A 17,771-nucleotide genomic window follows, 5' to 3' on the forward strand; every position below is an offset into this window, starting at 1 on the left:
ATTTTATGGAATTGCCTCTGATTATGAATGTTTTTATTGCGAATATAAGTAATAATTTTGAAATGTAATATGAGTATCAAGTATATTTATGTGCACTTTCTGATTCAAGTCGGACTAAAACAATAATTAATCTTTTTAATTCATCTAGGTAATGCAGGTTGGCTTCATTAATAATCATACTATCATAAACAATCAAGAGCTTTGTGCGCACATTCCAAAAGACATGACATGCAACATGTATTCGATGAAAACTGTAACTTGACTACACAAAAACTAAACATGTCAATGTACTTACTGTAATTTAGTATTACCCATTCAAGTGCCCCTCCTATATTATTACCCAGCATTCCTTAATCATTTCTTGGGGAAACTGACATGGAGAGTCAGGTAGCATTGTTCTTCATTCGGTACTTTAAGACTTATTTAATTGAATGAATAATAATCTATCAATATCATAGAGTAAAACTTTTATGATTTTTTTATCATTTTATCTGCTCATATGCTGATATGACACTACCATGGTTTGTATTTGCTCATACAGTGTATCTTATCAAATTAATTGGTTCTCTAACTACATATTAAAAGCTTTGATGAGTGGAAGAGAATAAGAGAGTGTATCAGGGAGGGGGTGGGGAATTAGACTCGGTCTTTCACCACAAGTTCATCTCTCTTCACACAGCTTCCCTTTAAGACCCAGCAGTGAAGTGAAGGGTCAGGCAGCGGCATTCCTGCTTTGATACCGAAGGTCCCTTGGATACTGGTACATGGAACAAAAGCTTTTTCATCTCACCGAATGGAAATCCACCCCTAATAAAACTAAGATCAATTGAAGCTTTTAAAAAGGTACCATGAAGTTTGATGGTGAAGTTTACTAACTAATGTGAACCTTATTTCTCCTTTGTTTGCGATGAACAAAACTAATTTTAAACATTTTAATATTTTGTTATAGTTGTTTTTTTGTTCTACAATAAAAAAATAAAATAAAAATAACAAATCAATTTCAATAAATTTATAAAGACTAACCTGCTCATGACACTGTGACAACCTCTGTGGAGACAGGCTCATTCTCATTCTCCACCTCCTCCACTACCTCCTCTACTGCAATGGCATTTGCTGTCTTCTCAGTAGCAGTCTCCAGCTTGGCAGGTAAATATTTAGCATCCGTCTTTTGACAATCTGGATCTCTGGACTCTCCCTGGTTTGTCGTGTCCTGTGTTGAAACCTTCGTTTGAGGCTCTTCCAAGTCTTTCTGAGGCCTGTCTACTACTGATTCCTGACCATCTGAACCGTCTTCTTTCATGTTTCTCTCAATGTCTTGAATATCTGCATCTATGACATTTATGAAACCCACGTTAAACTCCTGTGCAGTCTCAATCTGTACCTCCTGTGCCAGTTGACACTGCTCAGCTACAAACTGGTCTTGACTTGCAGATGTTTCTGTCATCTTTTCTTCTGGTATGGCTTCTGAAACTTCTGAATCTTGTGTCTCTTGCTTGATTTCTGTTGGCACTTCTGTGGAATTTGACTCAACTTGACTTTTTCCTTCTTCACTTTCTTTGGTCTCTTTTGCTTGCTTTAGTTCAACTTCACTTTTTGTTACCTCTGTTTCTTGATGCACATCTGCCACAGAGACTGTGGCAACCTCCTCATTTTGAGCATGGATTTCATCTGTGATAGAGACTGGGACTGTTTCAGAGATCAGGATGGCTTCATTGACTGTTTTTGTTGGTTTCTCGGTGACAATCCAAGTTTGTTCATTGTCGTCTTTGCAGCTATTGTCAGATGCCTTTGGTTTCTCTGGGCTTGTTTCTAGTGGAGCTTTTTCCCCTGAAATTACTTCTGTTGAAGGTTTTTCCTCAATTATTTCAGAAACCGCTGGGAACTCTTCAAGTTTGACTTCCACTGATGTGGTACAGCTCTCCACCTCCTCAGTGGCTTTCTCAGACACTTTTTGTTCTGCATGTGCCTCAGCAAGGTTCTCCACAACATTTTGAATGACCTCTTGCACAATAACACTGCTCTGTTTCTCAATGATTTCTACCTCCGTCACTTGGGATGCCTGGATCACTTCAGTTTCCTCTTTCGCATTCTCAATAACTTCCTCAAACACAACACCAACCTTTGTTGAGGCTACTTCAAAGTTTCCCTCAATGACTCCTTGAGCAGAGACAACCTCAACATCATTCACTATAACCTGGATATTGTGGTCACCAGTGGGAAGAACAAGAGGAACCTTTTCCATAACAGTTTCATGAGCTAGATCTGCTGAATGGGATTCTGTCGTCTCAGATGTTGAGTTTATAACACAGACAGTCTCTTTGATGACTGCAAATTCTTCAGTGGTGGCCACAACAGGAATGCAATCTTCCGTAGACCCAGCAGTTTGAGAAACAGGCACCTCTGGAAGGGTTGCCATGGCCTCCTCTATTACAGCCATGGCAACTCCCTCCACAGATGCTACCTCAACAGTGGCAAATGCCTCTTTAAGACCCTCCAGTTCTCGCACTTTCTCACCTTCAGCAACAGTAACTTCTGTGACTTCTACAGTTTGAGCACAGATTGACTCTTCAACAGTTGCTTCAACAGGACCTGCAGCCTCAACCTGAGGGGATTTTTTTGCCACCACCGGCTCTTCAAGAAATTCTGGTTCCTGTTGTACAGCATTGATAAGCGCTACTTTGACTGCTGCTACTTCTTGGAGATCATTCACAGTCTCACTCTCAGCTTCAGATATCTCCTTCATCTCTTCAAACTGTGCTTTGTCCTCAACTGCATTGTCTATGGGCTCATCTTTGAGCTCTACTTGGCCTACACTCATCTGAGCCTCATGAACCTTATCCTCAGTCACACTGACCTTTTCAGGCTCCTGCGTTTTGTCTTCAATAGCTAACGCTGTGACTAGTGCCTGAGTAACAACTGTGACTGACTCTACTGAAGGCTTCTGATTGAGGCTTTCTTTTTTTACTGCCTTTATTTCACTAGTGTCAAGGCCGGTGCAAACAGCGGTTGCCTCTGTTTTCTTGTGTGCAACCAAGACTGTTTTCTCTTCCTTGATGTCTGACTCACCCAGAAGAGCATCAGTGATGACGCCAACTACGTTTTCCTGTTCCTTAGTCATGGTGACAGCTATGGCACTTTCGGTAACACTGATAGTTTCCACAGCTTCTTGTAGTACTACATCAGTCTTCTCTACACCATCACCTGGGACAGGAGTTGTCTCACCTGATGTAACTGGAGATGCTGTAACGCGTGAAACAGCAGAAACCATTTCAGTCTCCTCTACTTGTTCAAGGGCCGTAACAGCTTCTGATGTAAGCTCGACAATGTCCTCTGCAATGGTGTTATCGGTTGATTTGGGTGTGGCAGCTGTGTCTCCTTCTTCGGGTATGTCACTCAATTGCTTTCCCTCTGTCTCATCCTCAACATTTTCCACAGTGGTTGAGATCCAAGATGGTGATCTATCCTCAGCTATAGCCTTTGTCTGAGTTACTGGTGCAGATTCCTGCTTCACCTCCTCTGCCTTAACCGCAACTGTTTCAGATGGTTCATTGTCATATTCTGAAAGAGGCACCACAGCTGGAGTGTCGGAGTCATCCTCTGCAGAGCCAACGTCAGAAGAAACCTGCTCTTGTTTACCATCAGACTTCTTCTTTCTGCGTGGAATCAATTTCCTCAAAGAGAAAGAGGATTCTTCTTTGGGGATTTCACTGTCAGAGGTTGTCTGCTCTGGGCCTGAGGCTTCATCAGACTTGTCTTCTGCTTTAGGTTTCTTCCTCTGGGTTACCAGCCTCTTGAAGGACTCCCAGGTAGACACAAGTTCTTCCTCTGGTTCGGGGGAAGAAGCCAAATTCTCATGATCAGCTTCACCAGAGCTTACAAGAGGGGACTCTGCAGTCTTCGTCTGCTCTTCTCCAGACTTCTGCACTTCTTCCTCAATTTTAGGTTCTTCATCATCAGAATCAGAAGTTTTTCTGGCCCTTTTTTTAGCTGACCCCACACAAATAAGAGCTTCCCAGGACACAGATGTATCCATTTTTCTTTTTGACTCCTCTGCAACTGGTTCAGGCTTCTCAACTTTTGGCTCAGCCTTAGATTCTGCCTGTGATTCTTCTTTAGACTCAGATGGTACCTCTTCAGAAGGTTTAGGCTCATCAGTTTTCTCATCGAAGACGGCACTTTCAGTTGAAGATAGGGTAGAAGATTTGGGTTTATCTCCAGGGGCTTCATCTTCGCTCTCAGATGGCCTTTTGACTCGTTTTTTTGGAGTGACTAGTTTTTTGAAAGAGGACCAAGGTAAAATTCCATCTTTTTTTTTCTCACTGTCAGAAGTGACTGGTTCACCATCAGGCTCCACGGCTTGAGCCACTTCAGCTTGAGTTACCTCCCCTACAAGATGCTCACCAGATTCTTCTGGAGAAGATGCTCCGCTGTCAGGTTTTTGGGGCTCAGCAGACTCAGTGGAAGACTGGATGTTTTCAGCAGCTTGTTCACTTAATTCTGTTTGCTTTGATTCAGCTTCTTTCTTACTCTTCTGCTTTTTGGACGACAGCTTTTTTAGACCTGCTCCTGTAAACAGTTTCTTAAGTGGGCTTCCCTGAGCCTTGGCTTTCTCCTGAGATGACAGGATTTCAGCTTCAGTCGTCACCTCATCTGAACCATCTGGCTTGTCACTTGTTGGTTTTGCATCATCAATAGGTTGGGATTCATCAACAGTTTCAGCAGCTGGAGCTTCAGCAGTTTCAGTCTGAGTCAAAGTTTCAGCTTCACTTGTAGTCTCAGCCTCTAGTTTAAGATCTTGTGTCTTTTCTGTCTCAGTGGAAGTTGATTCAGCTGCAGTTTCAACTGTTTCAGAGAGTTTCTCTACTTGCTCACCCTCAGCTGGTTCTTTCTCTTCATCCACTTTAGCTTCCTCTATACCCTCAACAACACCATCTGCTGTCTCCTCAGTTTCCTTAATGTCCTCCTCTGCAGACTTTTCTTTGACTTGTTCCTCATCTTTGGGCTTTTTGAAGCTTGTCTTCTTCCGCAGGTTAGAAAAGATTCCCTGAGTGAAAAATTTCTTAAAGGGGCTCTGTGTCTCTTGAGAGGGTGGACTTGTGGGCAATTCAGTTGACACTTCTGACTCTGGTTCTTTCTCTGATATCGTCCCCATTTCTTCAGCAGATTTTTCGGTTGCCCCATCACTTGCCTTTTCAGTCTCTGATGGGGTATCAACTACAGTTTGGTCTGTTGGTTTCTCTGCCTTATCAGTCACGTCTTCAGTCGTGGCCTCCTGCTCTTTTTCTGTGGTCTCTGGTGATTTGTCTTCCACAGATTTGTTTTCCTCTGTTGCAGGTTCCTCTTTCTTTTCCTCAGCAGCTGCATCTGCACCACTCTCTGCTTCCTTCACTGTCAGAAGTTGCACAGGCTCAGTCTTCTCATTCTTGTCTTTCTTCAGTGTGAACTTGAATCCAACAAAACGGAATATCTTCTTGAAGCCCACCTCATTTGTCTCCTCTTGTTTTTCTTCTACCACCTTCTCTTCTGCGGTTGTAATTTCATTTGCATTTGCAGAATCGTCTCCTTTCTCTCCATTAACTTGAGGGGTAACCTCTTCCTGATGCACCTCAATTGTTTCAGGGCTGTCTTCTTTTTGGGAGATTGTGTCTGTCTGGCCAACTGCAATGAAAAATATGCAAAGTTTTAGTAAAGTTTCTAGTACATTTTTTTCAGTTACAGTTGTTCAATATACTTGAGTTCACAAATGGCATAAATGAAGCCATAATCATTAGAATCATCAAGGAATGAGTTAACAGATTATCAAATGTAATAACACTCAAAGCCTTATAAAAGTCCTTTGTCTCTTATGGATAGCCAATTCTCAAAATGACTAAGTGTAGAAAAAACTATTTAGAGCAATAAAAGCAAATACATGATCTAATGTAATTATTTCAAGATGGAGGGTTGTGGCATTTGAAGGAAATCAGAGCCACATTGCTAGAAAAACTGCAAAAATATTCACCCCCTGTACAGATTTAATCAGGCATATGATGGTAATTTGATAATAAGCTTACATTTTCTGGTCTCTTTCCTAATAAAATCTGGGGAATGATGACAAGATTTTACATCAAGGCAACCAGGGGAAATTTCAATGTTGTAAGCTTCACAGTTATGCAGGCTATGTTGCCAAACTTGTAGACTATGAAATTGACCGTATTTAACAAAACACAGCAAACACATAATGAAGGGGGTGGTTTGTAATATTACTTTATTAATCTACCATAAGCCTGTATATGTGTCCAGTTCTTAAGCATCCGATATTTTTAAAAACTAAAATTGCAACAGGTGGGATAAACAAAAGAACACAAACACACACAAACTTATAATGTCTTAAATTCCTCCCTTGACTATCTGTGTTTTGACAGGAGTGGGTCAGTTTTGAGGGTGTGGGGCTTGGAAGAGGGAGTCGAGTTTGGATGTAGTGTGGGCCTCCTGGAGGCTCAGTTTCCCTTTGACATCCAACCTAGCAAGGGACCATTCACATCTGGCTCTGCTTGCTCTTGCTCTGGAGTCTGAAACCCACCCAGTGACTTTAAAAACAAATTCCAAGCATTTTTAATGTATGGATATCACATTACTTGCCTTCCTACGCAATTATATGACACAGGCTGAGTTAAAGGGGCAGCAAACCCATTTATCAACCAAATCAACTTAAGCCAGAGGTCAAAATGATTTATACATTGTTTAGAACAATTTTATTTTTATGTGACTGGTAAAGTCTTGGATTGATTACCCTAACGTTGAAACTCATACAATGAAACAACTGGACTGACTTATATATTGCCTACCATCATTTCAGATTTTCAGATCAGTAGACGGTCATTAAAATAAAATACTGATGGTCTTTATCGTGTTGTGGTCACTCCGTGGAAAATCACTCTTAAATTCATCAATCAATTTTGTGTAGGTTTAAAACAAAATGGAGCTCCATGTTTTCAATATATGATTTAAATTTAATGAAGCACAAACCTAATCCCACAATTCAATATGGTATTGTGATGCAAAGGCATCCCCATCCCCCTACAATACAACAAATCACCCCACCCCCCACAGACCAAACCAAAATCTAAACTTCAGCTTAGGAAGACTGTATTGTGTTGTCCTCTTTGTCTCACAATAGGCCTCTGTTTTTTCCTGCTTTGACTAAAAGGGGTGGGGGCCCACACTATTGTCCATCCTGGAACTTAAACTACCATGATTAAAATCCTTATTGTAAAATGGGAAACGGGCATTATGGGAAGCCATATAGAATGACAGACAGAAATCTCCCAGCCTCGGTGATATGGAAGACTGATTTATAACACAAGTAAGGTTTATAATTTAAACATTTCTGGTTGTGCAGTGTTTGTAAAAGTGTTAAAGTTGGATGGGATCTAAATGTCAGGGTAGTACCATAATTAGACAAACATTTGGAAAGAGGAAATATCATTAAACTAGAAACCCACCTTAAAGATGCACTAATGTTTTTTTGTTTACATTATACAGGACTTGATAAATCTGCAACTATAGATTATATGTTTTTAATTAATCTTTACTATGTTATTTAAAAAAAACATCTCCTTCTGGGTGTATTCCCAGATGTTTCGTCTTATAGTTTTAACTAACAAGTTAAGTTTAAGAATATGAAGGACACACATTCTCATGCAAAAAGACACATTGTATATATGCATGTATATTTTTACATGAGTACATTAAAGACAAAATGGGTCAAAGACTTGGTGAAGCCGCCAGTTGCCCTACATTTGCCTTTGTCTTAATGGTGGCTCATACTGGGGAAACTCGAGCCAAGGAATTCAAAATAGCGTGTCTGTTGTGGCTGCTAAAGTGTGAAACTGTGGGTGAGCATTTTGGAATGGGTGGGGGAAGATGCCATCTGAAATCACAGTGGTGTGATAGGGCTTTCTAAAAAATGTGGGGGAGGGGTGGATGTTTGTTGAGATGGGCCTGAGGTAATGGTCAACAACCCACTACCCCTTGCTGTTACATGCAAATATAGGCTGTTCATTAGTGGAGTCTGTGTGTTTAGGGAAGTTGCAGCGGTAGACTGACTGTCCGACCCCCACCAGGCCAACTACCCCACCTCCTGCACTAAATAACTACACTTTAGTAACTCTGTGACTCCCTTTGACATAGATGTGTTTAGAGCATATATGAAATTTAAAGGGATAGTTCACCCAAAAATAAAAAATTGTGTCATCATTTACTCACCCTCATATTGTTCCAAACCGGTGTAAGTTTCTTTCTTCTGTTGAACAGAAAATAATATATTTTAAAGAATGTTGGTAACCAGACAGTTGATGGGGCCCATTGACTTCCATATCATTTTTTCCTGATTACCAACATTCTTTAAAATATATTATTTTGTGTTCAACACAAGAAAGAAACTAATACAGGTTTGTAACAACTTGAGGGTTAGTGAGTGATGACAAAATTTTCATTTTTGGGTGAACTATCCCTTTAAGCCAATTGAAGTCAAATTAAATTGTCAATTTAGGACAAAATAGATTAAACTACTATAAACAAAGATAAGAACATCCACAAAAAAGTCCTAATAAACATCCCCAGCTAATCAAAACACTCTCTGAAGTCATGTGCAGCAAGGTAATCAATTCCATACACCCACATCAACTCTGTAGAGAACCCTGACTAAGATCTAAAGGGCTTAAAAACTCATTAAAATTCCTTAAAAAGAAGGACATCTGAGACCACTATAGCCCATCAGCTCTGAACATTTCCAAGAATTCTATACGTTACATGTATAAACCCACCTAGCTGTACTTTTTTCACATACTAAAAATTAATACGAAGTGGTTTGAAATGAAACATAAGGTTTAGGCTGGTCTCCCACACTTAATGGTTAATGCTTCACACTGTCAATATACAGAACGGTTTTTAATTTAAAAACAAATCCCTGATATTCCATAAGTTCTAGATTCTATCAAAGACCAAGAATCAATGAAATGCAAAAATAATTAAACATACACACACAAAAAATTGAGATATGTCAGAGAAAGCAATAAATTACTTGAATGAAAAATTCTATATTTTTTTGATGAATAACAAATATTCAAGTAGGCTATTTAATAACATTAGCCTCTACACAATGATACCATAGGCTACAGATCATTTATTAGAATTTGTCCACAATTTTACTGAATTGACTGATTACTGAATAAATTCATAAGATGATCCACTCCTACAGTGCCGATCTCATTTATTATTGCTCCCCTGTCCTAAAATATTAACCATAATACGCCCCAACTATAACAAGTCATAGATTTTAGATGCATCTTACCTGTTAGAGTTATTGTCCCAAGCATTTCAAAAACTTTTACAATCTCTTTTAAGGAAAAAAAAAGAAAAAAATCAGTTTAACTCGATGACAGTGATGCGTTTTTGAACTCCCCTCTTGTAAATGTCCTGCTTCCTCTCAGACTATGATCAGCTGATTGGCTTTAAAGCTACACTCTTGTTTCCCTCTCTTTCTCTGTCCTGTGAGCTTGTGTTGGGGTCAGGCGTCTCCTCTTCTGAGTTTCTGGGTGAGAATGAGGAGAGCGGGAGGGTAAAACACATTTCAACAGACACTGACACATGTCCTATGTGGGACCACCCCACCCATGACCCCCCCTCTCCCCCTCCTCCTCCTCAACTTTTCAGCTGTTCTCAGCCCCTCTCTACTGAATGAGTTTCCCTCTTTCTTCCCCCTCCACTCCTCTTCACACACTCCCTCCACCCACTCACACAAACATTCCTTTTTCCAACTTTTTGTTCAAAACGAAAGAAATGGTCAAACCATAGTTAAAATGTGTGTATGTGTGTGTGAAGGGAGGGAGGATTACTCATGTTATCAAAGGCATTTCTGTACATGATGTTTTACAGAGCTTCATCTCCCCTTCCCGTCTCCTAAACAGCAGGCTCCATATAAAATGGACAAGGGTGAAACAAGGAACTCCACAATATCTTCTCCTATATCTTTATCTTTCTGCTTCTTCTCCCTTTCACTCAACCGAGCTCACATTTTACATGTTCTCCACAACACTCTCAGTCCAAGAGCTCTGCTATAAGTATACAACTTTTTGCCACACCTGCCAATTGTGAGTGAAAAAACTGTAAACAATTATTTTCAAGATTATTGGAATTGAGTTTTACAAGAAAGTACTGTTTCAGTCTGTCTAGTTAAAAAATCAATGTTTTGCTCATGTCTTTGTTAATATTTGTGAAATGTAGCAATTTCTGAATGGAAATGATTAATTCTACACCCTTTTTTCAGTGTGCCAGCCATATAATGTAGCCATATAACATATTTCTAACCAAAGCTGTATTTTGCATTAAATTTATTTATTTATTTAATATTTATTTGATTTTATTTATTTACATCAACATTTTAAAATGTAAAGTTGTATGTTTTGTCCTTGCAAATTGACTTTGCCTTGAGAAAACAGTCAGAAAAACATGAATATTTACATTTTAGTGACTTGTGATTAATATTCCATATATAAGTTGCCACATAGATTTCTGGGGTGGGGGGTGGTCCCTGAACATTATGTTAAAATATAACCTTTTCTGACAGATGTCAGTTGCTTTGAAATATTTTACTGTGTTTAATAAAAATGTCTCCCTTATTAACAATGTGAATTGTTTATAAGCGAAAGGTTAGCAGGTAAAGTGATTTTTTATATTCAAATTTGCGTCTCAGACTAGGTAGTTTAGTGCTAATGTACTGATGCTGCCACTTTACAGTGCAAATGGTCCATTCAAAGCGTTAACTGAGGCAACTTATTTCATTCAACTTTGTTGAAGGAGGATGGCTGAAGAATGCCAGTGAGATTCTTCAGCATACAAGGGTCTAATCAGACATCTCACACCTTGCCATTGTTCCCATGGAATGTGCGAATTCCAGCTGAAATCTTCTTCTAAAGGGGTGATAACAACTCTAATCCAGTTTGGTCTGGAACCTAAAGACTATGCAGAAACTCATCTGATTAAGATTGGTATTTTATCTCAGCCAAAAACCAAAAGCTTTTTCTGTATTATTCACTTGACCAGACACAAATTGTATTACAATGATTTGATTGAAATGTTATTGTGATGTTTAAGTTTCTAAACTGAACCGGACTATAGCACTAGACATCAACATAAGTGTTTGGGTGCAAAGCTAGAGGGGAAATTCTTCTTGAATAGCTGATGAATAGCCACCCTCAGACTTTATTGTGATCTATAGCAGCAGACAGAGACATGGGGCTCAGATCAGAGGGATTTGACACATGGGAAAGACTTTTTGTCCCCAGTGACTCCATAGGAATGGAATTCAATAAGAACAGACTCTCACACACTAAAGACAGTGTGAGTCACTCCCATTTACTGTAATGGACATTCCTCGAAAGAGGAAGCTTGTCCTCTACATCTTCCTGTATGTATCACTCAAAAGCTGAGTCATATTTGAGGACTTAATTAATATGAATGACCTAATCTTGCCTGATGTAGTAAGATATGATAAATTACCAACAGCCAATCGCCGTCATGGTCTGGCATTGTGGATCCAATACTCAGAATGACATCCGTGTTATCTTTTCCACAAGGTGAATGCGATCAAACACCGAAACGTGAGCAGTCGGCAGTCTGTTTTGGCTGGGACCATTGGGAGGTGGGCGTCCCACTGGCCTGGGGTCTTGCAGGGGATGCTACGACGTCATTGTAGACCCCAACTCTCACACGTACTCGCATACTTCCAGATACACACGCCCTCAACTATGCACGAGTTCCTCGAGCCAGGAAGATGATGCCGAAATAATGGGAGGAAAAGGAAATGAGAGCTGTGTGAAGATCTGGCTTCCTATCAGAAGACTGTCTCTAAGTTTCCCGCATTCTCCTGCTTTATACTTTCAATTGATTTTGCTCAATACATTATCTTTAAAACACAATCTCTTCATTTCGTACCTTCCTCTCTATATCTCTATATCAAGCTTTCCCTGTTATTCTTGCCGTTTCCTTTGCTTTCTATGGATAGAGGAAGCTGAGGAATGCAGCACAGGAAGAATGCTCGTTCTTTTGCGTCATTGCTTCCTCTTCCCTCACCAGTTTCCTTGACAATTAGGTCATTTTATTTCACTCAGCTAATTTTTCAATTTTCGGAAAGGACATTTTGACAATGACTCTTACAAAGTACCTAACAAGTAGCTACTCCAATGAGCTGTCACAGTGCAAGGTATAATTTGTAACAGTGACATCATAATTCATAATTTCCACTGTTATGGTCCATTTGGATTACTTATGCTCTATGTAGCTATGTCATTGATACTGCAATCCAAACATATATATATATATATATATATATATTACACACTACCTTCTGAAAGTCTCTTATGTTCACCAAGGCTACATTTATTTGATAGAAAATACTGTACAAACAGTAATATTGTGAAATATTATTACCATTTAAAAATCACTGTTTTCTTTTTAATATATTTTATATTATGTAATTTATTCCTGTGATGGCAAAGCTGAATTTTCAGCATCATTACTCCAGTCTTCAGTGTCACATGATCCTTCAGAAATTATTCTAATATGCTGATTTGGTGCTCAGGAAACATTTCTTATTATCATCAATGTTGAAAACAGTTGTGCTGCTTAATATTTTTGTGGAAACAGTGATACCTTTCCTGATATATATATATATATCTACAAGATTCTTTGATAAATATAAAGTTTGAAAGAACATCATTAATTTGAAAAATATTTTTTGTGTAATATTATACAACTAGTTCTCGACATGACTTAGCTCAATGACAATATGAGACAATCAAATTTCTCATGAATGACCTAAAGGTAATACGTTAGGGAGATTATGTCAACGTGTAGTAAAGGAAAATATCAAGCCAACATTTGATTGTCTGAACTGTGTATTCCCTCTATCCAGATCAAATCTCACTTTCAATATCCTTATGTCAATAGTCAGGACGAATGTTTAACAGCCAAACAAAAATCAAACTACCCTCTCTTTCTGCTTTTACTTTTATTTCTTTTGATTAATGCCTTCTTTACATCTCTTAAACAATTTTATTGGCGCAAATTAAATGAATAAAATTACACTTAATCAAATATATATTCACACTCTCCCTGTGGTTTTCTCTTTCTGCCAAGCCCTTCATCGCTCCACACTTCTCACATTCCATTCTCATGTCATCTCAACTTTCCTCATCTGTGTGTCTGAGTATTACTGAAACTCATAGTATCAAATGGTTACTCAGTCAAGAAAATCCCTCAAGTTACTAATACTAATAGACCTCAACATAAGAAATCAGTGCAGTTTGTAGTTTCAAAAGACCTTGACCTGAATATTTTTTGTCATTTTGAACTAGAAAACAAGTACTCAACCAAAATAAAAATATGTTCACAATTTTCCATGAAACTGACCGCAAATCATACTGCAGCTCTGGTAAAATGATTCTACGAAGCACACACACACACACGCACGCACGCACGCACGCACGCACGCACGCACGCGGACTGTGTATGAGATAATGGTTGAGCTCACTCTCTGGACTCACTCACACCGCGCCTCCTAAACGCCTGGCAGCCAGCTTGTGTGTGTGTGTGTGTGTGTGTGTGTTTAAGTGGGTGGGAGAAGTTCATTCTTTTGCAAACTTTTGTTTAAATGTATCAGATGCAGGTCAGGGAAATATGTGTGTTTGTAATTTTATGCTGACGCAAGTGCCTTAGTTCATTCAGGTGTGTGTGATTAAGCGTGCATGTATGGCTGTGTGTCCATGACCATTTGAAAAGCTAGGGGTATTCGAAAATCGAAAAGATGCTAATTAAAGGAAATGGTAAAAATGAATGTGTTTTTAATATCGAGAGCACTACTTTCTTCTGTGTTGATTTTGGCAGAGGAGACATTTCACAAGATATTTCTGGCAGAGTGGACACCAAAATAATCATACTTCACTCTCATGTGACTTTTTGTGACTCTTCGTACATGGTTTCTATTGTTAAGTTACACTAAAAACTGACAGCATCATATTTTGGGAGGTTTCTTGGAGAAAGGACAGATATATCAACATTCATTTTACACAGTACACTTCTATAACACGTTCCAGGGGTTTTTCTGGTACTCTGGGGATGTTGGAGAAAATGAATGGCTGCACTGAGCACGCAAGAAAATGATGGCTAAAAACTCTTGGCTGGCATTATAGCATTCATCTTGCAGATTAAATAAAGCCAGTATTTCAATGGCTTGTCCTGGTATTGTCATGATTGAGACTTTTCTACATAATGTCTTACTGCATCTACAACCACAAAGATAAGGAACAGGTTTTATTTGCATGTGAATGTGTCTACACTGTCAGATGTGGCACAGAAGACAGTCTATTTGGTCTTATTTGGTCTTATTGCTTCCTGTAATTTCCTTTGTGGTAAGATCTGTTTCCCAGTCAATTTTTCTTTCGTTCTTGCTTTTATACACGTTTAAGACATGTTTAGACAACAAGAAATAGCATTCATGAAGGAAATAACAATGTCCAATTTGTGATCAAATAATTATTTTATATTCTCTGAATGATTCATTCACGAACCGGGCACTTCTCTAATAGATTCTCATGAAAAGTTGGGATCCTTCCCATCCAAAGAAACTTATATTGCATTTAAGGTGTACAATTTATCAGTTCATGCATTTCCTGGGAATCAGACCCATGACCTTAGTGTTGTAATTGCTATGTTCTACTGTTTAAGCTACAGAAAAATGGTGGACTACTTATTTTATATTCACAATTCTTTGTTTATACACATCGAAATGCAAATTCTTATTCCTATCTTGGCAGTTTCCTCACCTAAATTATGTACAAATTCATGGTTCAATATATACTAGTTTGTTATTCTACAATATGGATTCCTTTTTTCAGTTTGTTTATGATGAAATTCCTCCATTTGATCACAAAAAAAAGTGTGTTATTTGACCACAAAAATAAAAGACACCTTAGATTTCGACACATGCAATGAGGCTAGCTTATTAAAAACATTCACCGGTCTCTTTAAGGGGTCAGCTAGGTCATGACTTACTAAATATTATTGGGGGGCAGCATCTCGGTGGTCTCTCTGAGTTGAAAAGCAAGAAAAAAATGCAAAAAAGGAATATAAATAAACACGGTATGCATTATTGCTCTAGGGTTTTCTCACAGTCCATTGTTAGGTCTATGTTGGTGTCCACTCACTGTAGCCTCTATGTAGGTGTTCTCATCCCTAGGATAGCTGGGGATTATGGGAAGGATCAGCTGGGGTACGAGGGCACACAGATAAAAAGATAAAGATCACATCTTAAGCCACACACACACACACACACACAGACCCCTGATGCTGGGAGGCGGCCAACTATTAGTGTCAGTCATTGTCATCCACGCACACAGACATGGTAATAAAGATATAAGAGTGATATATACACAAAATGTACAAGCGTATATAGTAAGAGCATATTATACCCTCAGCCGGTGGGTTTTCCTCCGTGTGACCATTATACTCTGTCTGATCATCTGTCTTCCCATTAAGACTGGAAATAGAGATCTGTCCATTCTTCTGAAGAGGCTAGAAAGAAAGAAACAGAGAGATAAAGGGTCATAATTGTACTATGATCTTTTCAGCAGGGCACTGGCGATACAATTTAGTGTAGCTAGTCAAAACGGTGATATATTGTAAAAATTTCTCACATGCTTCTTGCTCTCTCTTTGCACCAGACTTTACTCATTTGTAGTTTTAGCTTTTTGGTTTTGAATTTTCGCCATATAGAAATAATCAAGTGTGTTTTTTTATTTAATAAATATACACATTATAGTATACACTAAAGTTTAAAAGTTTGGAGTCGGAACGATTTTTTAAAATGTTTTTGAATAACACTCACCAAGGCTGAATTTATTTGATCAAAAATACAGTTAAAAACAGTAATTTTGTGAAATATTATAACAATAAAAAAAACTTATATTTTGTTATATTTTCAAATGTAATTTATTCATGTGTTGGCAAAGCTGAATTTTCAGCATCATTACTCCAGTCTTCAGTGTCACATGATTCTTCAGAAATCATTCTAATATGATGATTTGCTGCTCAAGAAACATTTCTTATTATTATAAATGTTGAAAACAGTTGTGCTGCTTAATATTTTTTTGGAAAGTGTGATACATGTTTTGTACATACATTCTTTGATGAATGGAAGTTCAAAACAACAGCATTTATTTGAAATATAAACCTTCCAAAAGGGAGCCACCACTTTTGGAGATCCAGTAAAAGAGCTGTGCACCATCCTAAAGGTTTGGCACTTCTCTTGTGTATATAGTAAAGTGTTAAAACAGGTGCAAGAGAATAACTAATAAACTTGAAGACCAAGATTTGAGGGGATTTGACATTCATGGTTTTAATTTCAGCGCAAGCTTTCATGTTGACTACATTCCTATTCAAAATAGCATTGATGTAGAAAAACACATTTACAAACATTTAAACACAGTTGATCTGACTGGCTCAGGAATTTAGATGGTGTATCCACATAACCAAGCATTCACAATTCCTACAGGTACAGTAAATATTTCAGCCAGGACAGAACGCCCCGATTCTAAAATGTGGCCTGCCAATCACATTTAGGATTCAGTCAGCATTGCTGGACAGGACTGTAATCTAAATAGCACCTTTATACTCTAGTAACTTTACCGATTTAAATAAGCTTCTGAAAGGTTAACAGGATTTTTGGTATGTATATGATAAAGATATAGTTTATCACCTTTCCCTTCCCTTTCTACTGTCTGCTTGGCTTTTAAAGTCCTTTAAGGTTTGGAGAAAACAAGAATCACAGACATTAAGCAGCATCATATCAAAAAGACATTTCACTCTGAGCAGCCCAATTTTATTGAGTTAAAGGCTTCAGGCTAGTTTAATAATAGAACAGTGATAGGAATCACAAAATACTCTCTTGTGGGGCTGAGGAAAATATGTGAGCGATGCAATTACATTAAGAAAGTTCATTTCTGTTTAGAGGCAGAAATAAACATAAGCGAGATGATTCAAGCCACAAGCTTTGACAGTGACCCAGCAGGTGTCCTTTAAACCCATCCTGGCCTCTGACCCCCAGGCCTATCTCCTCCTGACAGTCATTCTCCACATTCCGAGGCCCGTTCACAGAATTCCAGCCTGATGGGGGCAACCCCACCCAAATTCCCCTATCAAAGCTATGTTTCTTCCCTTCCTTCATCTGATCTGACATCACTTGCCATTAACAGATCCATAACTTTTAAGGTGTCAAAAATACACCATTGTTTAAACGTTTGGGGTCAGTACGATTTTTTCAAAGAGAATTTAATACCTCTATTCAGCAAGGACATTTAAATGTATCAAACGTGACAGTAAAGACATTTATAATGTAACAGCATATTTCTATTTCAAATAAATGTAGTTCTTTTGAACTGTTTTGAACTGAAAAAAAGTGTATCATGGTTTCCACCAAAAAAAAAAATATATATAGGCCTATATATATTAAAGGGATAGTTCACCCAAAAATGAAAATTAAGTCATTAATTACTCACCCCCATGCTGTACCAACCCCGTAAGACCTTCGTCCATCTTCGGAACACAAATGAAGATATTTTTGATTAAATCTGAGAGCTGGATCACTGCTACATAGGCTTCCTAAGGGAATGACACTTGACGGCCCAGAAAGTCATTGAAGAAAATGTTTAAATAGTCCATGTGACTATAGTGGC

General features: G+C 38.4%; 1 protein-coding gene across 2 annotated transcripts in view; it reads right to left on the reverse strand.

Moving 5' to 3' along the window:
• akap12b (A kinase (PRKA) anchor protein 12b) overlaps positions 1 to 17,771 on the reverse strand; it is a 42,218-nt gene that overhangs the window by 2,291 nt on the left and 22,156 nt on the right. The window contains exons 2-3 of one of the 2 annotated variants that reach the window (XM_056259920.1): positions 15,510 to 15,612; positions 1,024 to 5,658 (exon numbers count right to left, since the gene is read on the reverse strand). In XM_056259920.1, the coding sequence (XP_056115895.1) occupies positions 1,028 to 5,658; positions 15,510 to 15,612 (4,734 nt within the window). In that variant the 3' untranslated portion in view covers positions 1,024 to 1,027. Of the gene's footprint in view, positions 1 to 1,023; positions 5,659 to 9,334; positions 9,629 to 15,509; positions 15,613 to 17,771 lie in introns of those variants that run through there. The other variant, XM_056259921.1, reaches the window with a different exon arrangement.

The sequence above is a fragment of the Rhinichthys klamathensis genome, unplaced genomic scaffold (genome assembly GCF_029890125.1).
Source record: "Rhinichthys klamathensis goyatoka isolate OS25496 unplaced genomic scaffold, OSU_Roscu_1.1 h1tg000170l_1, whole genome shotgun sequence".
NCBI classification, from domain to species: domain Eukaryota; kingdom Metazoa; phylum Chordata; class Actinopteri; order Cypriniformes; family Leuciscidae; genus Rhinichthys; species Rhinichthys klamathensis.